Here is a 23,574-nt window from a genome sequence, read left to right as displayed (position 1 = left end):
TGAAGAATGCATGAAAGCAGTGCTGGAGCCAGCTCCAATTGCCCTGACTATTAAATTTTCATTGTGAGCATTTCCAACAGAGAAACAGACGAATGCTATCAATCAGAGTTCAATTTATCACTTTACTGATTGTCTAGACCTAATGAAGTGATGGAGAAAATGGTAATAATGCAGATTAAACTTAAAAGTGTGTCATGTGAACATTTTCCCACCCCCTGAGAGCTAGTTGTTAAACATTTATCAGTACATTCCTTCATGGAAGCTATTTACACTTTCGACATGATAAAATCAAGTGAGATAACATATGTAAATGGGAAGCTAAGTGGCACAGTGGATAGAGGGCTGAGCCTGGAGTCAGGAAGAGTCACATTGACTCCAGAGTTCAAATCCAGCCTCAGACACTTACTAGTTGTGTGACACTGGGTAAGTCACTTAACCCTGTTTGTCTCAGTTTCCTCATCCATAAAATGAACTGGAGGAAGAATGGCAAACCACTCTAGTATCTTTGCCAAGAAAATCCAAAAGGGGTCATGAAGAGTCAGACATGACTGAAAAATGACTAAACAACAAAAAACATATATAAAGCATTTTGCAAATCTTAAAGCGCTATATAAATGCTATCATTATTATTAATATAAAGATTATTAGATGATTATATCTATCGTATACCAGATGATTATATCTAGCTATTTTTGTTGTGTCTAACTCTTTATGACCTCATTTGGGGCTTTTCTTGGCAAAGACACTAGAGTGATTTGCCATTTCCTTCTCCAGCTTATTTTACAGATGAAGAAACTGAGGCAAACAGGTCTAAATGACTTGCCCAGAACCACACAGTTACTAAGTGTCTGAAGCCAGATTTGAATTTGGGAAGATGAGTCTTTCTGACTCCAGACATGGCACTCTATCTATTGCATCAACTAGCTGCCCTATATCTAGCTGTACATTATCATTATTGCATTTGTTATTATTGTGTATCATTTAAAGAAAACTTTATAATAAGCATTTTAAAGCATTCTTCCTGCCTATTATTATTTAATTTACATAAAGTAATTTGAAGTTTAACAGTCTTATACTCTCTACAATATTTCAGGAATCATAATTTTAGTTAGAATATATAGTGTTTTAATTTTTTCAAGGTTCTTTGTATATATTATGCTATTTAATCCTCACAACATCCCTCTGAAGTACTACAGATAGTGTTCTGCCCAATTTGTAGATGAGGGAAGGCTTAGAGCAATTAAGTGATACTAGCATTAATAATACTATTAATAAAGATAATAAAATATGTGAATTCAGCAATGAACTGTATATTATATATATAAAGAATTAATCTTGGGGGTTGTTAAAGGATGCTTATAGACTGCAACGTGGCAAAACCTACTATTCTTTTTTTAGAGTTTATTTTTTCTAATTTCTCTCTATTTGCATGGATACCTTCCTTAATTAGTATAAGGAACTCTAGCAATTGTTATATATTTATGTAATACTTTTATGAGAGGTAGCCTGGTACAGAACATAACACGATGACCATGGAGTCAGAAACATATGAATTCAGGTCACCCCTTTAACATATGTTGGCTAAATGAATTTAGGAAAGTAACTTAATCTCTCTGAGCTCCTAGGCTGGGGAGGATTTTATTTTGAATCTGTTTCTGTATAGGAGGGTGGAGACAATGAGATGTAGGAATCATGTTTTAAGTTCTTACTTTTACTTAAATTAAAATAATTTAAAAAAATCTGTTGCAAGAGATTTCTCCTGAAACAAAACCAACTGATTTATGAACAACAATGAGTTGCTAATGTCACAAAAATCTTTTCAGGAAGCAATTAGCACACTAGAAGAAAATGATGATAATGAATGTTGTCTTGCACCTTTCATTTGCTTAGATATAGAAATATTAATGTTGCAGTATAATGTGATCAATTCTTTCAGGGCATGAGTGATCAGATCACACAGAAAGGAATAACTACATTTCTTCTGGAAGACTCTGTATATTTTTGTTCATCTTCAATGTCTTGTGCCAATGAAGAGACTTCTAAATCCTAACATCACAAAAGCAATGTGTGCCAAGGGGAAGTCTTAATTCTTTCCAGATTATTACAAAGGTACCATCATCACCTAGTCCTTATTTTCGTGAATGTCCAGTTGTTGACACCAACATGATGACTAAATTAATATAATCAGAGTTGACAGTATTTGGGAATAAACTCCCATACTGCCAGACTATGGAAGCTTAATTAAAAAACAGAAGGCACGGCTGAGTAGTTTTTGGAATCTGAAAATTATTCAGTGTAAGACACATGAGACAACAAACACGTTTTTTGAAATATTGCTCTGCTTTTTCTGCTTGCGTACAAGCTTCTCTGGATGGATGGGTTTCCATTTCATTTAGTCTGTTTGTACTCCATCTTTCTTTTCAGTTCACCCTATTACTTGCTGCCTCTTCAAAATTCCCCAAGCTGTCTTGTACTTTATTGAAAAGTGCACCCACTGGAAAAAAAAATACAAGTGGATACATCATCGCTTTCAGCTACTTCAAATGACAGGCATTAATATCCTCCCTGAGGTTTCTAGATTTAAGAGCCTGATTCTATTGAAAGGAATGCTATTATGGATTTTCACAGGTCATGGAAATGTTAAGGTCTGAGTACATACCTGTGTGGTCAGTAGTTCCTTTTATAATATTATGAGAAAGGAAACAATTGCTATAAACATTATTAACACTAAGAGAATGGAAATATAAAATAAAATATAAAAGGAGCAATTTCTTCCCCCATACACATGAACTGACTATACTGGGACTTTTAGTTCACCATGTTTGCATCAGGGGAAATTGTTGAAGGAATAATGGCTCAGAGAAACTTTTAGGAAAGGTTGCAAGAATTAAAATGTGAATAGTCTTTAAATGATGACTACATAGTGGGTGATGTGATTAGATTTGATAAAGATCCATAGGAGAATAATTCTTTAGCATGACACTTAAGGTGGAACACAAGAGGAAAAAATATAAAATGAATACATGAAAAATTAAAACTAAATACAGTCAAACCTTGATTATCCACTTGAGTATGATCTGTTTTATAGATTAACCTGATGAAATTTTAATCTTGAATTGGCTTCCCTTTGCCACTCAACATGATCTACAGTCACCTCTCCTCCCAGTAATAGGTATGTCTCAGGGAATATAAAATAATTGCAGTATTAGCTTAAGCCAAATAAAAACAAGAGTGCAAACTTGTTACAAGAAAATCACATTATACACCCTAAAGTCAAATACAACTGATTCTGTGTATTACATGCTTTTTAAAAAGAATGGTGCTGCTGCTACCTTTAACCTACACCCTCCCTCCTGCCAAAGTCTAGCCCTGGACCATCCAAACACAAACTTATAAAAATAGCCCAATTTCTAAAAGCAGAGATATTTGTGTCCCTAGCATCACAAAATCCCATGTAATAAAATAATCCTATGAAGGGCCTTTGAAAGTCTCTAGGGAAAAAAAGAAGACATCGTATCAGACAGGTAAGTTAACAATCAATCAATGATACTGGGAAAGCAATCACAGTTTAAAAAAATTAAAATATTACAGAGTCAATCAATTCACCCAGAAGCATTTATTTAGTGCTACTATATAAAGCATCGTGCTAAGTGCTAGGGATACAAAGAAACTGATGAAACAAACAATCCCTGCCTTCAATATTCTAATGGAGGAAACAACACATACATACTGTATTAGATGCATAATATGTACAGAGTGAATACATGGTGGTTTGGGGAACACGTGTCATGGTAGCTGGTGGGGGTAGCGGGGTGGGTAGGAAACCAGGAAAGGCTTTATGAAGGATGTTATACTTGAGAGCTTGGTCATGAAGGAAACCAGGGCTTCGAAGAGGCAGAGTTAAGGAGAGAGCACATTCTTGGTGTGAGGAACAGTCAGCCTAAGGGCATGGAGATGGGACGAGGAATACAGTGTGTGGACCAGAGAGTAGGTCACTGCCAGTTTTGGCTATTTTTTGAGATACATTCTGTAATTTTTTTGTGGGGTAACAGATTCCCTTTTAATTTTTCTCCCTATAAGTATACTAATCCTAATATTCCTATAGTATACCAATATTTAATAGTCTACTATTAAAATAAGTTTGAACTCCCAGATCATATTAAAAGGTCTGTGGGGTGAGGGAGTAGTGCCCAGTAGGTAAGTAGATTACAGGGACAGGCCAATATAAGCGTTAAAAAAACAGCAATCAGAAATGCTTAGCTATTGACTTAATATTTCAAATACAGGTTGAAGGCTAAAGGTCTGACATTTATGAGGATTAATAGTTAATGTCCCTCTATTTTAAGAACTGCCATTATATTCATTTGACAGATGGATAAACCAGAATGGAAGTAAAATTACTTACTAAAGGAAGTCCAATGACTGGGTCAAGACGAAACCTCTAAACCTCATCTTCTTTCATCTTCTGCCACAATGACTAGATTTAGTGCTAATCTCATATAAGCATTAGGACAGAATCTTACACACAGATAAATATCTCTCAAAGTAGTAAAGCATCCTGTTGTGTACTCCTCCCCCCCCTCCATTTGAAGTGGGTTTCCTTGTCACTGGAAGCTTTGCTAAATCGCAGCTATTTAGCAATGATTACCATACCGAAGGTAGTCATTAATGTATAGGACCCTTAGGTCCTAATATCAATGACAGGCTGGATTTTATCTGGGGTCCCCTGTGAGATCCCCAATGAATTAGTTAGCAATAAACTGAATCAAATGAACCTAGGTTTCTTCTATACAGTTTGTGGTGCTAAGCCAGAGCAGTGTTGTCTTGCTTAAAGCATCTTGCCTGGGAGCACAGTAAGACAAAGCTGCAATCATTCCACATCCCTGTCAAGTCTTACATTAAATTCATTTCTCATCATCCATGGTAGTGGGAATCTGAGAGAGTACAAGGAGTTGAAACCCACAAATAGCCCCTCAACTTCACTGATAGGACTAGGGAAGCCTCTGCTTCAGTTTAACTACATGCCCTGTGTATCTGTCTGCTCATTTCACAACTTTCTTTAAATTTTATTAAAAATAAATTTTTATTGATATATTTTGTTTTTACAGTGCCTAAAATTTCCCTCTGTATCACAAAGCCCATTCTTCCCTTCCAGAGAGCCATCCTATATCACAAAGAATATTTTTTATTCTATAACTTTCCAAGGAGTTGACAAGTATCTATATACACACACTGTTTGATTTTCTTTTGCTTAATAAAGGCTTGTTGACTTGACTTTTTGGACTAGTCTGCAATCTTTAAATAAAATGGTTGTTAACAGTGTTTTCAAATGAGAATATCATTTATTTTCAGACTGAATGAGTTCACAGACCTTTAGTTTTACCAACAGTTTCAGCCTTCTCCTAACTAAACTTTGGTGCAACATTGCTGAGAGGTAGAAAAATTGATTTAAGTTTCTATTACTTTTCCCCTGTGTGGAGGAGATAGTGCCAAAGAGAAAAACAGGCAAAACACAAGAAACAGGAGGGAGAAAAATCCATGCAACCTGGACAATATCCAAAATGAATAACCAGCTCCTGGATAATTGATAATTGCTGTATCACTTACATCTATAGCTCTAAATCTAGCTAAGAAGGAAAGACAACAAACAATGATGATAGTTTTCTATTAAACATAGTTTATTCATGTGGTTCGCTGGCTCCTAGATGTCTGCCCCCTAGCTGTTCGGCAATATTGGAAAAATATGTCATTGGCCGTAACGGCTGATTCTTCCCCTTTGTGCTGCCCACACTAACCTGTAGGGGTCCTGGATGTGAACTCAGGATCAAAATGAAATGTATCTTCAGGTCTGCCCACTGCTGGTTTAAAAGGTGGCTTGATCTCTTTTCGGTACAGCTTCTAGAAGGAGAGCAATACAACACACTGAAAAAATCCAGACACCAGAAGGAAGGCAGTTTGCACTGGCTTTTTGAAAAACCAAAGTTGCTTCTCTTTTCAGGCCATCTTAACTTACAAAAGAATCACTAAAGTACTGGAAATAAAATGGGTTCAGTATGGTGGGTAAGGACTGAGTACAGTCCTAGTAAGGTTGAATTTCCTTGACTAAAAAATGCAGGGACTGAACTAGATTGCATGAATAACACATGCAAAATCATTTTGTAAACCATAGAACGCTTCACAGGCACTGTTATTATTATTGTTAGTATGGTGACATTTTATGTGGGCTCTCCCTTGGGTGCACACCCCTGGGTACTACTTGGGTATATCCATATCTTTGTCATCAATCAATCAGTCAGTGAGCATTTATTAATCATGAGGCATTACAGTAGGCACAGGAGATAGAAAAATGAAACCACCTCTGCCCTTAAGAAGCTTAACATTCTAACATGGAGACAACATGTACGTTAATACTTACATAGGAAATATATTCAGGATAATTACAAGGTAAATTTGTTGGGGAGGGGGAGATCCCTAGAAGTTAGGAACCTCAGGAAAGGCTTCATGTAAATGGTTGTGTGTGGGTTTTGGAAATGGCTTTCTTTTATGGTTTCTAAGTTGGCTCTGAAAGCAATTCCAAAGGAGTTTCTAAAATGGAACAATAGTGGCATTTTGAAATCATTTTTTTTAACCTCCCACAGTGACCACTTAGGAGGAAATGATACTCATTTGGTTTAAAAAAAAATAGTCTTTTACATTATAATGACATAGATAGAAATGGGACAGCTTTTTCTATCCATGCCTCCTCCCATGAGACCTGGCTCATCCTGTGTTTTGTAGATTGCTTGTGGGGCAGCAGAAATAACTGGCTAGGCTTCGTATCTTGAAAGACCTTCACGAGCTAAGAGCTCACTGTTTTAACCTCAGATATCCTCGCTCATGCATGTGTTGTTACGTTAAAATAGAATTAGTGACTCCATTTTGCGCTTGTATACCATTTTGTGAAGTTAAGTTTCAACTTCTTGGAAGTCACCTGATTCGGGAAAGTCACAAGACTGCTCTGCCCCCTTCCCCTTATCTCAGTGTCTCCTGATCTCCTCTACCAATAAGAAGCCTCATGTCTCAAATCCTACAATCCTGTTTTTCTACTTCCTTCCATTGTATAATAACTGTATAAACCAATGGTCAGGGTCCTTGTGTGGACCAAAAGCCTTGGACCTGATCTGTTTCTGCAAATGCATGCATTGCTAAATAAATCATTGTCTGAATGTAACTGCTTAGTGTCTTTATTCTACCATAACAGTGTGAATATGTATTAGGTTCCCATGGTGTTGTAGTAACAGGTATCTGGGACATGACAGAGATTGTCCAGAGACTCATCAATCCTGATTACCACTATCCACTTTTGGTACAAAATTTTTGGGTACAAAATTATACCATGGAAAAGCATCATTAAGCAACATGAAATGTTCATTAAAACTAGAGGTAGGGGTTCGGAAGAGAAAATACCTTTGGAAAGTGAACAGTTAGCTAAGAAGATGGCGTATGGGAATGGAATTTATGTATCTGAACCACAACTTAAAATACTGGAACAATGGACTGCTGGCCAATGATGGAATGCACATAATAACAGTAAACTAAAAAAATACACTTCCCTGGAGACTTATGCACCTGATAGAGAGGACTTTAAACTGTAAAGAAGAGAGAAGGAGAAACCCAATAGCACACTTCTACTAGCACCGAAAGGAGTAGATGAATAATAGAGGCAAGAGCCCAAGAAAGCAGAAAAAACAAAAGCAAAAACAAGCCATGGCCTGATAGGTAATTATTTACAAGTATACAATGTATAAGTAATAAACAGGGTGAACTAGAGATTCCAATTTCGACCTCAGAGACTTGGTGGGATGAAATTCATGACTCAAAATGGCTCTGGCAGAGTATAACTTATTCAAAAGGAATGGAAGAGTAACGCTGCCTACTGGTAGACTCAGATATGTAGAAATTCAGGAATCCACATGTGGAAAACATGGTGGAAGATATCTGAATGTGGATCAATGAAGGGAAAGCCATGAATGACATTGACATGGGGTAGAGGATATGACAAAGGGAAATAATATTCTGGTCCTAATTTTGACAAATAAGGAGAGCCCAGCTACTGAAATAGAAACCCTAAGATCAAGTGACCACTTCATCACAGAGTTTATATTAGAGGAGAAGAAAGTTAGGCATAGTGTGGTATCTGCCTGATATTCTGGGAGATTTCAAAGAGGAATAAAGGATAGGTTGGATCCTGTGGACTACTGTTTTACTGAGGATGTTAGGCTAAGAAGAATACAAAGATCTTTGAAGTTTAATATCCTGTTTATAATGATTACAACTTCCTTCATATATGTTTGTTTGCATGCTGTCTCCCTCATTACACTGTAAGTTCCTTGAGGTTAGGAACCACCTCTTGCCACTTTTTGTATACCTAGCACTTAGTACAGTGCCTGGTACAAGCTCCTGCTGCTGTTCAGTTGTTTCAGTTGTGTCTGACTCTTCATAACCCCATTTGAGGTTTTGGTGGCAAAGATACTGGAGTAGTTTGCCTTCTCCAGTTCATTTTACAGATAAGGAACTGAGGCAAACAGGGTTAAGTGACTTGTCCAGGGTCACACAGCTAGTTAGTGTCTGAGGTCAGATTTGAATTCATGAAGATAAGTCTTCCTGATTCCAAGCCCAGTGTTCTATCTAATGTGCCACCTAGCTGCCTCAGGCTAGCACACAGTAGGCACTCAATATATGTTTATTGATTGATTGATATAAGCAGAAATAATTGAGCAAAAGAAAGGTGAGCCTTGGAGAGACATGTTTGACTAAAGAGGGAACTCATGGGGTGGAGCCAAGATGGTGGAGTAGAGAAAGCACTGAAGCTGAGCTCATGCAACATTCTCCTTTAAACAACTTTAAAATAAAGCATCAAATTGAATTCTGGAGTGGCAGAGCCAACAAAAGGTCAAAGTGAGGCATTTTTCTAGCCCCCAAAAACTTATGAGGGGAAGGTCTGAACCAGTTGTGGTGTGTGATTGTGATGGAATAATATTGTGCTATAAAAATGGTGAGGGGATCGTTTCAGAAAAAAACAGGGAAGGCTTATATGAACTGAAGCAAAGTGAGGTGAGCAGAGTCATGAGAACATCGTACATTGTAACAGAAATATTGTAACAATGATCAACAGTGAACAACAACTACTCAGATCAAGATGATGATCCAAGACAATTCCAAAGGACACATGATGAAAAATGCTATCCACCTCCAGAAAGAGAAAACTGAGGAACTCTGAGTACAGATTAAAACATTTTTTCACTTTTTTGCCTTTTCTTTTTTTTCACATGGCTAGTATGGAAATATATTTTGTATGATTTCATATGTATGATTGATATGTTGCTCATTTTCTCAATGCATGGGGGAGGAGGGAGAGGGAGGGAGAGAATTTGGAACTCAAAATGTTAAAAAAAATGAATGTTAATAATAAATAAAGAAGGAAAGAGGGAATGTATGATCTAATTCAGATTTAAAAAAATATGGAAGATGACTGTACAGGGACAAAAAAGAAGGGCAGGAATTTGCAAAACTAAGCAAACTAAGGCACTCAGAATAAAAATACTCTTACTGCCACTTACTCTACTACATTTAAGAAAACAAGTCAGGAATCAAGGTTGCAAATGTAAGGCTAGGAGAAATAGTGGTGGGATGCAGAACAATAGTTATTTATAGGGAGCTATATCTTAGGAGGGCCAAATACTGAATGTTGCTCTGTTAGCTTACTGACCAGAAGGTGTTCCAGAATGCATAGATAATAGCTTTATATATTCATTTGGGAATATCAAAAGGGGCATAATTATTTGACTCATTTCCTGGTTATTTCCTGCCATTAGTGAATTTCTAGAATTGAGTTATCATTTAAACTCTTTCCAGAAATAGAAATATATTGCGCTCTTTAGTGACGCACTTGTATAAACTTCCCTGATACGTACACTTGTTGGAAAAAATCTAATAAGCAAAAGAAAGCTCTGGGCCATCATTGAAATATTAGCCCTTAAAGGTAAGACTGATAACAAAATAATACTATTACACATAGAATGTTTGTGCCTGTTTTCATAACCTCTATAAGTCACCTTCTGTGATATGTGAATTGAATTATTAAATAAATATTTGTCCTTAAGTAAAACTCATATCCTTTTCATTCTCCAAATGTCTGCTTCCTCATGCTGCTATCCTACAGACAGGGCTTGTTTTTATGGTCAAGACTTCTTCCTTCTAATATGGAAGCATAAACTATCATGGGAATCATAGGATTTAGAACTGGGAAGGATGTTCTAGTTCACTTCCCTTCTTTATAGATAAGGCAGCTGAGGCTAAGAGCCCAACGTGTGAAGAAGCCTAAATGGCTTGGTTAAGGTCATGCAGGTAATAAGTAGAAGAGCCAGAATTTGAACTTGGGTCCAACTTTCTCTACTTTATTGTTCTTTCTATACACAGGTAACTTCAGAATAATTTTTTTCTCCTTCTATCTCACTGTGTGTCTTTCTCTGTGGTTCTGTGTGTGGAGTTCTGTTTTTGTCTATTGTCTGTGTCTGTTTTGTTTCTAATACAAACTGTGTCTGGCAGGCAAAATCAAAGTCTAAGTACTTTTAATTCAATGCCCTCTTATGCCAACTTCTCATTGTGTGTGTATCCATATATACATGAGTACTAGGACACTTTATTAACAAGGAATTATGATGAAGAACCAAAGTAAAGGATGTTATTACATATCTATTATAAAAAAATAAGATAGGTTATTCATATGGCAAGAGTAAAGGATAGCTGGTGGATCTCCTATGTGCTACAATGATATCCTCAAATTGTTAGGAGCAAGCCAGCAACATGTTGAACACCTCTCCCCCTCCCCCATGCTTAGCTTAAGGGAGGATACAGACAAGAACTGCACGAGATGGGCAAATGCAGATGGCTTGCAACCTGCATTGTCAGAAAGAATATCCAACTCAATCCATCGTTTGGTTTGACTATATATGCTCACTCTTATTTCCTGTAACATCAATGTCCTTTAAAGTTAAGGGACAAAGAGAAGCAAATAATAATTTTATGACTATTGGATGTGAAGATTATATGAAATTGATAGAGAAATATAATACAGTGGAGATAGAAACAGGATTTTAAAATATATTTATAAGAAAAAATGAGAAGAGGAGTCTAAGAAGATGAAATTCATGAGAACTGAAATCATATAATCAGGCTAAAGAAGAATTAACTGCCTATGTATAGGATGGTAGAAATAACTGAACAGCCACTCGTGTGAAAAGGATTTGGGCATTTTAAGTGGCTTGCAACTTAATACAAGTCAACAGTGTGACAGGGTAGACAATAAAAGCTTACATAATCTTGGGTTATATTAATAGATTGTGTCTATAGTGAGAGAAGTGATAGTCTCTTTAGGTAAGATCATATTGATGGCATGACACTCACTTGTGGGAGTTACATTTTAGGATATGCTCCAATACATTAATGTGCTTCCTAACTATTTTGCTAACACTGGACACCATGCCATTTGAGGTTTGGCTGAAGTTACTAGTGATGTTTAGCTTGGAGAAGAGAAGGCTTAGGGGGATGTGACAACTGACCTCAAGTAATTGAAGGGATACCACACTGAAGCGGAATTAGACTTTATTTTATTAGGCCTTCCAACCCAAACCTACCCTCAGACACTTATTAGCTCTGTGACCCTGGGCAAGTCACTTAATTCTGATTGCCTCAGTTTCCTCATCTATAAAATCAGCTGGAGAAAGAAACGGCAACACTGTAGTATCTTTGCCAAAAAAACCCCAAAACCCCAAATGGGGTCACAAAGAGTTGGGTATGACTGAAAATGATTCAACAATAACAACAAGAGTTGAGTGGATGCCATACTGAAGTAGAATTTAACTGATTCTATTGGGCCTTCCTACCCAAATCAGCTTTGATCTATTTTTATATACCTATGTATGTGCACGATGTTTCCTTTAGCTAAGCTGTAAATTGAGGGTAACTCAACTTGAGGGTAGCTCAACTTAAAGGTAAATACTTCATTTTTTATGAGATTGACATGATAGAAGCAATATAATAGAAAACTCTGAATAGCTAAACTAATGGTTGTTTTTATACCAAAAAAGTCACTCTGAAATGAGAGAGGAAACAAAAAGCTACACGTGGGGTATAATGGATGTGTTAACCTGGATAGCATCAGAGCCTGCTTTAATGGAATCAGAAACAAATTCTAGGGTGGGGTTATAGCCCCTCAATGTCTGCCTCCCACAATCAATCTCAGTTCCAAACTAATAAGTCTCAGCAGAGTAAAGGGCATTCTTACAGGCTGAACAGGAAATGAGATTGCATGAATATGGAGGTGTAGAAGAATGACAGCGTGCACTGGAAAGACCAATGGAGAAGTTTAATATATGCTCTCATGCGTTCTGTTGTCTCTGGTCTTTAGTATGGATAGCGACTTTTCCTTGGTTTGCCTCATTTTAAGGAAACCTCATATAAAAATCTGAATTTACAAAACTGATAAATTATGGGACTAATAATAATTTTTAATTGCTTTAAGAAGGATTCACTGTTAGCTTCCTTGAAAAAGAAAAACTTCCCTGGTGTGCTAGAAATATTGGTCATAGAAAACATGATAAGAAAAGAATTCATGAATTGGAATTTTTTTTAACATTTCTTGGTGCATTGTGGCAAATTCAAGTACTAGCCTCTATTCTAATGAATAGCTACTCCATAGTCAGGAGAGCCAAGATTCTTAGTGCAAGGTGGGCCAAGGATGGATTGGAAACCTTCCAAGTACTTGATTATGGGGGTTGAAATGCCTGACTTTCCTTACATCTTGGGAAGGTACTCTTCTTCTGTGTATATGCTAATTTGGTGCTCATGGCATGAGCTTCAAAATGAAAAAAACAACAACAATAAAGGTTGTATTGGCCACTATCACATAACTCAAAGACAGAGGTGCTTCATCTATAATTAACTTGTTAGTTTTTCACTTTGCTAGTCAGATGGAGAAAGCTCTAAAAGAGAAGCTCTCCAGAACTGAAAACTCATTTGTGGGTCTTTGAAACCAATTGAAAAGGCAGCTAGGATCAATCTGGAACACCTGTCAGCATTTCTATTTATGGCTGGTTGAGTCAGTTCTTGCTAGGGATGCTCGTGACCCAAAGATTCCATGGGACAGTTGCTTTGTGACAGATGTTTGCCTCAAAGAAACAAGGGTACCTTTTGCTGGCAGCTTTGGGCCACAGGATAAAGCAGAGCAGAGACTGATTTATCCTTGTGTTCTTTGATTTGAATCCCCACAGGTAAGTACTTGGATTCATCACCCAGGCAGGAGGCCAGCTGTCAGCAAAGGGTCTGAAAAGAAAGGATTTCAGGATTCCTGTACAGTGATGACAGCCTTCTTGCAAAGCAGACTTGATATAATTTAAATGTCTTATTCCATTATGTTTTCATTTGTCCATATAGCTAAGAAACAGAATAAATGCATTCTGGCCAAATACATCTTTCCCTAAATTTGCTCATTGGATTCCTCTAAACTTTTTCCTGTTACAGCTACAAGGTGCATTTGAATACCAGGAGGCATACTTGACTGACTCATCTGGCATTTTAGGATAAGTGAGACAAATGCAAGTGAGAGTAAGCCAACTTGGGGTGGCAGAAAGTAAAAGTGAGCTGAGGTGGATGAGGATACTCATACAGAGAAAACAAAGCTTGGACTAAGACTAGACAGAATGAGAAGCAACACAGGGGAGGGAGAAGGGCATCAATGAGATACATAATATTCTTCTTATGAAGCATATTCTTATTGCCAGAAAATTCTGCTCTTTTTGAAATGAGGGTCTCTCTCTAACCTTTGGAAGGCAACAATACATATGGCCACAATTTTAAAAGGTTGCCTGAAGCACATAAGTGCCTACGGAGTTACAACTCTGGGAAAGCAATTATGTCAGCCAGTCTAAAGGTTTGCTACTTTTCTTTATGGGGGTATATTAGGTAAAAACTATTATTAGGTTGCAATTAATACTACATTCCCTTCTTGTCCAGTCTTTTATCAATTCATTTAAACTTAATACAGATATAATACTTCATGGTTCTTTAGTTACTTCTAGGTCTTCATCTTTCAGAAAATGAATGACAGAAAAAACCCCCTATTTATTTAGCACTCATGCCAAATGGGTCAGTTAGGTAGTGCAACAGATAGAGCACTGGGCCTGGAGTCAGGAAGATCTGAGTTCAAATCTGGCTTCATTCAATTGTGAGCTGTGTGACCCTGGGCAAGTTTCTTAAACCCTATTTGCCTAAATCCTTCATCTGTAAGACAGGGACATACTGGAGAAGGAAAGAGCAAACTACTGCAGTATCTTTGCCAAGAAAACCCCCTGGACAAAGTCTGTGCCGTCATGTGGCATTGGAAACAAGAAGAACAAGAAGAACACCATCACCAACCACCACCACCACCAACAATTTACTTTGCTGAGGACACAAATACAAAAATGTGATAGTATCTGCCTTCGAGGAGCCTGCATTCTAATAGGGAAATGGGAGGTATGTTTTGCTTTGAAAATCAGAGAGATGGTTAATAGGGTCATAAGAGAATTCATTCTTTCCAGTAGTAATGGAGTTATCAATTTCATTGTGGTTCCTGGAGGAAAGGGTGAAGGGAGATAAAGATAATGTACACATAAGGGCAAGAAGATGGTTGGGGTGGAATGTAGATTGTGGATGGGGCTGGCTAGGTACAGAGGCCTTTCAGTTATGTGATTTTATATTCACGCTGGTCAATCGTGACAGTGCCAGCCCCAGGGTGGGCATTCCAGTAAGTTGTACTACTTGTCATGGTGTCTGGAAGTCCAGTGCTTTAGAGACTAGGATTGCAGGGTAGAAGGAAATAATATATCAAGGGTGGAATGTGGGGTGTTTCTGGAGCTTGCCAGCTATAGAAGGCCATCTGACCATGTGCACAGAAATCCATGTAAGATATGATTTTCCTCTAGATTTTGCCCTTTTTTCCTTTGACAGATTAATGATGATAAATAAGTTAAAATGATTAGGCCTTCCTCAAAATGCACAAATGAATCTGAGACAGTCCTGTACCCCAAAGATCTGTCTATATTCTACCATATATTCTACTATATTCTACTGTCTATATTCTCTATAAAAAACCCTCAAATCCTGAAACAACCCCTCTTCCTCAAATCAGTGTTAATTATCTAGCACATTACTATTGATGCTGGCTGATTGCATGCAAACTAATGCAAAACACCATGTACTTGCTGCAGGAACACAATTACCATCTCTACAATAATAGGGACCTTTCCCCTTAACAAAAAAGAGATCAATGCTAAACATTTGCACAAGTCCAATGCTTATTTTGCTGTCCAAATCTACTTCCACCCTTGAGGGGTCTGCTGACAGCCTGGCTATTATCATAAAGGCATGGTAGAAAGAAGTCAGCCTTAGCACAAAGCACACACTGACTTGGGAGCTCTGGAATGCATACTAACCCAGCTTTTCCTATAGCTTCCAGAAGTTTAGGCTGGAAAAAAATAGTCTAATTGTTTTTGCAAAGTTTGCCTTCCTTAATTCCACCCACACTTGCTCATTCTGTCTTGGGCCCTGTCTTTGTCCTCTCTCCTTTCATCTGTTGCTCCCCACTTCAATGGCACAAGAAAACAGAAGCTCCAGTCTGCAATAATATCACATTTGAGAGCTCCCCAAAAGCACATGGTGCCTGGAAGTTCAAGTCATAGGATATTTTAAAGAGGTAGAACATAGTTATTCAATGTCTTTAAGGAATTTTATCTGGTTTCCTTTGAGCCTGTATTAATTATGGGGTTTGAGTTTTAGCTTCTTTTTGCTATTCACTACTTATTATATGTGACACTGGAGAAGTTATTTGTTTGCTTATCTGCTAAATGGGAATAATGCTCCTTGTATTACCAACTTCACAGGGTTGTGTTGTTTTGAGAGTCAAATAATATATGTGCAGTCACTATTTGTTTCCTTTATGGCATTGTAAGAAGTCTTTCCTGGTCCATCTTTCTCCTCCCCCTCTCACCTCCAACTTGCTAGTGCCTTCCCTTTGAGATCTCCTCCCATCTCCTCTCTCTACATCTTGTTGGCACATTGTTGTTTTCATGTTGTCTCCTCCATTAGAGTGTAAACTCCTTTATTCCCAGTGATTACCACAGTGCCTGGCATAATACAGGTGCTTAAATGTTTCTTGACTAATGACTGATGCATTTCTCATCTCTTATTACCTCTCCCTTTTCTGAGACAAATTATATTTTTAATAATATTTTATTTTCCCCCAACTACATATTGAAACAATTTTTAAACTTTTCTTAAGTTTTGAGTTTCAAATTCTATCCTTTCCTCCCCTCTCCCCTCCCTGAGATGGTAAGCAATTGGATATAGGTTATACATATACAATCATGTAAAACATTTCCATATTAGTTTGAGACAGATTTTAAATTGATAGAGCATGAGTTTAGGATTCTTTGTAAGGTTTTAGTTTTAAGAAGTACTTATAGGTTCCTTAATTAAGGAGATATATTTCAAACATAATTTTATGGCAAACATCAAAATTGATATAACTGATCCAGGAAAATAATAACGCACATTTATTCAGATTGCCCCAAATGCCTTAGTGCAGTTTCGTGTTTTTTTTTTTTTTTAAAGGCATTTGGGGTTAAGTGACTTGCCCAAGGTCACACAACTAGTAAGTGTTAAGTGCTTTGTCTGAGGCTGGATTTGAACTCAGGTCTTACTGAGTTCAGGGCCTGTGCTCTATCCACTGCACCACCTAATTGCCCCTTAGTGCAGTTTTAAGCCTTAATAGCTTAAAACTGTACTAAGACTTTTGGGTTACCCTGTATTATACTTTAAGGAAATGTGTTCGTTCTCTCTCTCTTTGTCTCTCTCTCTGTCTCTCTCTGTCTCTGTCTCTGTCTCTCTGTCTCTTTCTCTCTCTCTCTCTCTCTCTCTCACACACACACACACACACACACACACACACACACAGTCTGAAGGACACAGAATGAATATGCTCTTCCTATTTAAAAATTTCATGTCCTTGTTGTCTTCCATAGAAATTATGTATGTGGCTTATCTTACCCCTCTCCAAAAATTATTTTTTCAAATTTATCTTCTTGAGAAAATGGATTGTAAACTGCTCTTAAAACTAAGGCTTTACAAAGAACCTCTCATACTCTTTCAATTTAAGTCCTACTATTTAGCTCAGAAAAGGGAAAAGTAAGGTGAAAAACAAATTATAAGTAAAAAAGATGGTGGCTGCAGTCATAGATGTTAATTTCAGGGCTGGCATGTTTCTGAAATGTTGAAAAATCTTACAATATCAGAGCTTGAAGGTACCTTACAGATTATTTAGTACATCCCCTTAATTTTCCAGATGAGGAATATGAACCTCAGAAGGATGAAATGATTTGCTCCAGACCACATGGCCAGTAGTAGAGTCGAAATGAGAACCTAGATTTCTTAGATCTATCAATCCATCAGCAAGCATTTGTCAACTGTCTACTATGTGCCAGGAACAGTTCTAGGGACCAGCCATACAAATATAAAAGTGAAACAGGACCTTGCTCTTGAGCTAAGGAGTCAAACTTGGAGAGAAGATATATGGCCATATGGGTATACGTTCAACAGAAACTAGGTAACTTTAGAAGGAAATGATTGGAAATTGGGGGAATCAGAAAAGATTTCATGTAGAAAGTGGCACTTGAGTTGAGCCTTACAGGAAGCTAGGAATTTTGAGAGCCAGAAGCAAGAAAAAAGTGTATGTCAGGTAAAGGAAAGAGGCAATGTAAACGGCATGGAGGTAGGACATGAAACACTGTACACAAGAATTGCTTCCTCTAGCAAGGCTGCCACCTTTTAAGTATGAAGATTGACTTCTTTCAGGTCCTGAACCCAATGCCAATCTAAACCATGCTATTTTTCATGGTTAAAGAACAACAACAACAACAAATCCTCTGTTTTTGTTCATGCTGCTTCCTTTCCCGTTTTCATCCATCACTGCCTATTCATATCCTGCCTGTCTTTCAAGGCTCAGTTCATCGAGATAAACTTCCCCTAACCCCTCCAGTCAGAGGTCATCACTGGTGAAAAGGCAAAAAGTAGGGAGCTACCGCTACTTTGCTACATAGAGTATGTGAAATTATAGGCTTTTTACTTTTACAATGATTCTGCTTCATTCTGGTCAAACTCATCTTTCTATACTCATTTCTGTCACTTACAGAAGAAAATTCAAATACTATTGAAATGAACCTCATTATACCAAATGAAAACACACTGTAAAATCTGAGAATGTTATGACTCATATTACCAAAAAAAGGTTACTATGCAGTCTCTTTTATTTGGTTCCCACTAAAGAATTCTGAGGTTTTGGAATCATTTGGCTGTACAAGCTTCATTCGTACACAAGGAAATCTCTCTACTTGCATTCATCAGGACAGAATATCTTCCTTCATGTATAGACTCATAAAATCTCAGAGCTGGAAGGACCTTAGAGGATATCTCAGAGGACAACACATGAGATGGTCTTGGGTAAAACTGTGAAATAGACAATTGTCAATAGGTTTTCATGTCTGTCCTTCATTCTCATCTTTTAGGTACCAAAAATTGCCACGGTCTCATCCCTGAGACCTAATCAAAGTCTTCTCTCAAGAAAAGACATGATATTGGTCATTCATGCTTTAGTACAAATGAGTATGTGTCAATGTGTCCCCTTTCCTGGTGGTATGTTCATTTTGGAGCTCAACTTACAGTTGAACTCCTTCTGTTAAAGGAATGCCCTTCTGTTAAAGGAATTTATCTTTCCTGAGCAAGTGCACAAAATAGAGGGTGCATTCAATAAAGGGTGCATAAAAGGCCATTCCCAGTACTTCTGAAATAATTTCTACTCCATTTTCCTGTATATCTGCCATATCCAAGCAGAAAGAAAGTCCTGAAACATGTTCCAGGATTATCTGACTTTTTGACATACAGGCTATCCCCACTTAATGTCATTAATTGGATCCACAAAACTTCATAACAGAATGTCAGAGATTTCCAGTGGGATTTGCCTGTAAGGTTATTTCTATGTTGGGGTTTGTTGGGGCAACCTTGTGGAATACACATGTATTGGCATTGTGTATGGTCCCAATTAGTCTGAATATAGGAATCTTTTAGTTTCCATTTGCCTGTCATTATATTCATCTAGTATTAGTGTAGTCTCAGGAACATTCAATATGCAACTTACATTCCAATCGATGGTAACAAAGAAAGGATGGCGCTTAATTTCTTCTACTCCATCAAGGCCAGCACCTGCCAACAATAACGCAAAGATTGAGCACTGCAGTAAAAACAGAATGGTGTTTTCTTTCTGATAGCTAGTAATGTAGCAATCATACTGTAAAAGTATGTATTTTATATAAGATGTCCTTTCTTGTATAATTAGGTTCTTGTTCCCAGCTGCACACCTTTATCAATTCTATGTTTTGCTTCTGAGAAAATATGAACAGATGGGTGAAAAGAGCTGGGCTTGGATGCCCAGTCATTCTGAAGAGGTTTGCATTTTTAATTTTTGCAAGAGAATCTCAAAATGAGGGAAAAAACTGCCAATGAAAATATAACAAAAGCTGGGGAAATGTTACATTGAAAACTGTATCATCGTGTGCATCACTATATGTTGTACTGTAGAAAGGGTTATTTTGTTGTTGTCATTTAGTCACATCCAACTCTTTGTGACCTCATTTGGGGTTATCTTAGCAAACATACTGGAGTGGTTTGCCATTTCCTTCTCCAGCTCATCTTACAGATGAACAACTGAGACAAGCAGGGTTAAGTGATTTGCCCAGGGTCACATATCTAATAAGTGTCTGAGGCCACATTTGAACTCAGGAAGATGAGTCTTCCTGACTGCAAGTCCAGCACTCTATTCATTGTAGCAACTAGCTGCCCCATAATGGTATACACAATGGCCAAGTTCTCACTCTCAAAGAACCTTCATTCTATGCCAGAAACCAGCAACATGGAGGAGACAATGCTGGTGTAGTGAGGGAGAAGTCCTCTGCAGAGGCAAATGTGTGAGATTCTGACTCTGGCCCTTCCTATATGTCTAACTTTCAACAAGACACAACCTCTCTGGACTTCAGGCTTTCTCATAATAAAATGAGGGTGCTAGGTTAGGTGACTTTTAACAATCATTATAATACGAGCCTTTTGAGGGCAAATACTTTATGTCCTACAGGGTTCTGGCCTGGGTCTCTTCTCTTCTCTCTCTTGATCATGTGATGATCTAATAAACTCTCAGGGATTTAATTACCATCTCTATATTGATGATTCTCAAATGTATCTATACTGCCCCCAAATCTCTGCTGACCTCTAATCTTGCATCTCTAAACTGCCTTTCAGACATCTCAAACTGGACATCCAGTAGACATTTTGAACACAACATGTCCAAAACCAAACTCGTTATCTTTCTCCCTAACCCTTCTCTCTTCCCCCTCCTACCTTGCCTGATCCTGCCTGTAAAGGGCAGGATCATCCTCCCAGTCCTTCAGGCTTATAACCTTGGTGTCATCCTTGCCTCCTCACTATCCCTCACCACCTGCCCCCATCCAATCTGTTGTCAAGGTCTGTCAATTTCACCTTTGTGACATCTCTTGAATATGACCCCTTCTCTTATCTGATATTGCCACCATCCTTGTGTAGACCCTTATCACCTCATGCCTGGACCATTGCATTCTGGTGGGTTTGCTTGCCTCAAGTCTCTCTCCACTCCAGTCTATTCTCTATTCAGTCACAAAAGTGATCTTCCTGGAGCATAGCTCCGACCATGTCACTTTCTAACTCAATAAACTTCAGTGGCTTCCTATTGCCCCCCAGAATCAAATACAAAATCCTCCGTTTGGCATCCAAAGCCCTTTGTAACCAAGTCCCCTTTTACCTCTTCAGTCTTCTTCTTCTTTTTTTTTTTTTACATTTTTATTTTAAGTTTTGAGTTCCCAATTCTATCCCTGCTTCTCTCTTTCCCTCTTCTCTCCCCTCCCTGAGATGGTAAGCAATCAGATATAGGTTATTCATGTGCAATTATGCAAAACATTTCCATATTAGTCATTTAGTACAAGATGACTTGAATAAATGAAAAAAAATGAAAGAAAGTGAAAAATAGCATGCTTCAGTTTGTATTCAAACAATATCAGTTCTTTCTCCGAAGGCATGTAGTATGTTTCATCATTAGTCCTTTGGGATTATCTTGGATCATTATATTGCTGAAAATAGCTAAGTCATTCACGGTTCTTCATCAAACAATATTGCAGTTACCGTGTACTATGTTCTCCTGGTTCTGCTCATTTCACTATGCATCAGTTCATGTAAGTCTTTCTAGGTTTTTCTGAAATCATCCTGCTTGTTATTTCTTATAGCACAATAATATTCCATTACAATCATATGCCACAGTTTGTTTAGCCATTCACCAATTGATGGGCATGCCTTCAATTTCCAATTCTTAGCCACCACAAAAGAGCTGCTATAAATATTTTTATACAAATAGGTCCTTTTCCCTTTTTTGGAGGTCTTTGGGATATAGACCTAGCAATGGCATTGCTGGATCAATGGGTATGTACAGTTTCATAGCCCTTTGGGCATAGTTTCAAATTGCTCTCCAGAATGGTTGGATCAGTTTATAACTCTACCAATAGTGCATTAATGTCCCAGTTTTCTCACATCCCCTCCAACATCCAACATTATCCTTTTTTGTCCTATTAGCCAATCTGATATGTATGAGCTGGTACCTCAAAGTTGTTTTAATTTGCATTTCTCTAATCAATAGTGATTTAGAGCATTTTTTCATATGACTATCAGTAACTTTGATTTCTTTTTCTGAAAACTGCCTGTTCATATCCTTTTACTATTCATCAATTGGGGAATGACTTGCATTTTTATAAATTTGACTCAATTCTCTATATATTTGAGAAATGAGGCTTTTATCAGAGATACTTGTTGCAAAAAATTTCCCCCAGTTTTGTTTTTCTTATAATTTTGGTTGCATTGGTTTTGTTTATGCAAAAACTTTTAAATTTTATATAATCAAAATGATCTGTTTTACATTTTTAATGTTCTCTATATCTTCTTTGGTCCTAAATTCTTCCCTTATCCATTAATCTGACAGATAAACTATTCCATGCTCTCTTAATTTGCTTATGGTATCACCCTTTAGGTGTAAATTATGTACCCATTTTGACCTTATCTTGATATACAATGTGACATGTTGATTTATACCTGGTTTCTGCCATATTGTTTTCCAATCTTCCCAGCAATTTTTGTCAAATAATCAGTTTTTGATTCAAAAGCTTGGATTCTTTGGATTTATCATATACTAAATTACTATAGTCATTTACTGTAATGTAATTTGTACCTGATCTATTCCACTGATCTACTACTCTACTTCTTAGCCAGTACCAGATTGTTACCTCTTCAGGCTTCTTATATCTTATTCCCTGCCATATACTATTTGATCCAATGACTCTGGCCTCCTTGCAGTTCTCCCCCACAAAAAAAAAATAGAAACCACTTCATCTCTCACTTTTGAGCATTTTCTCTGACTGTCCCCCATGCCAGTTTCTCCTCATCTCCACCTACTGGCTTCCCTGGCTTCCTTTAAGTCCCAACTAAAATCCCATCTTTTACAGGAAGCCTTTTCCAACCCCTTATAAATCTATTGTCTTCCCTCTCTTATTTATTTCCTATTTATCTTCTATATAGTTCGTATATATTTGCTTATTTGCTCCCCCATTAGATTATAAGTTCCTTGAGGGCAGGGACTAACTTTTGACTCTTTTTGTATACTGGGTGCTTAACATAATACCTGGCACATAGTAGGCTCTCTTAATAAATGTTTATTGACTGACAGGGACTGTGGATTTAGAACAGTTTCTTATAGATAGCAAGTGCTTAATAAATGTTTATTGACTGGCCAAATCTGTGATCCTATTACTCTACCTTGTACTTTAAGGTTTGTGAAAAACACTTTTCCCACATGTGTCACACATGTAGTAAAAGTTTTATTATTCCCATTTTACAGATTAAGAAATTTAGGATGATAGTTTAAGAGGCTTGACAATGATCACAAGCTAGTGTTAGAGTTAGCATTTGAACCCAGTACTCTTAATTCCAAGTCTGGTGACCTTTATACTATGGTGGCTCTCAGAGCAGATAATTAATTATGGCATAATTTAAGAGAGGCAACCATAGTGTAGTACTATGGTGAGAGAGGTGACCCTCTGAGTCAGGAAGAGCTGAGTTCAAGTTCTTGGCTGTGTAACTTTGGGTAGTGATTTGATTTTTTAAAGCCTCAGGTAACTAAGATTATAAATTGTAGAGCAGGTCATGATTTATTTGTATAAGGCATTTACTTAACAGAATTTCCCTCTATTTTTACCAATAAAATCACAAATTTAATCCTCCCTTCCTGGCAAATAAAAGGCTACCTTTTTCCTAATGATGTCCAATAGTGCCTGATATGCTAGCACTGGAAATACAGTCCCTCAGATTAATTATTTTCCT

At 37.4% G+C, this 23,574-nt stretch overlaps 1 protein-coding gene and 1 long non-coding RNA gene across 6 annotated transcripts in view; one reads left to right on the top strand and one right to left on the bottom strand.

Annotated features, from left to right (window-relative positions):
* The window catches only part of RPS6KA2 (ribosomal protein S6 kinase A2), a 540,405-nt gene that overhangs the window by 46,165 nt on the left and 470,666 nt on the right, over positions 1 to 23,574 (bottom strand). For all 3 annotated transcript variants that reach the window (XM_027843552.1, XM_027843551.1, XM_027843550.1), the window contains 2 exons: positions 19,268 to 19,332; positions 5,796 to 5,898 (listed from right to left, as the gene is read on the bottom strand). In XM_027843552.1, coding sequence (XP_027699353.1) covers positions 5,796 to 5,898; positions 19,268 to 19,332 — 168 coding nt within the window. The remainder of the gene's footprint in view (positions 1 to 5,795; positions 5,899 to 19,267; positions 19,333 to 23,574) is intronic.
* Positions 1 to 23,574, top strand: part of LOC114029197 — a 198,187-nt gene that overhangs the window by 46,190 nt on the left and 128,423 nt on the right. The window lies entirely within an intron of this gene.

The sequence above is a fragment of the Vombatus ursinus genome, unplaced genomic scaffold, assembly GCF_900497805.2.
Source record: "Vombatus ursinus unplaced genomic scaffold, bare-nosed wombat genome assembly UNPS02014923.1, whole genome shotgun sequence".
Lineage (NCBI taxonomy): Eukaryota > Metazoa > Chordata > Mammalia > Diprotodontia > Vombatidae > Vombatus > Vombatus ursinus.
Note: the sequence above shows the minus strand (reverse complement) of the source record. Positions and strands in the feature narration are given on the sequence as shown.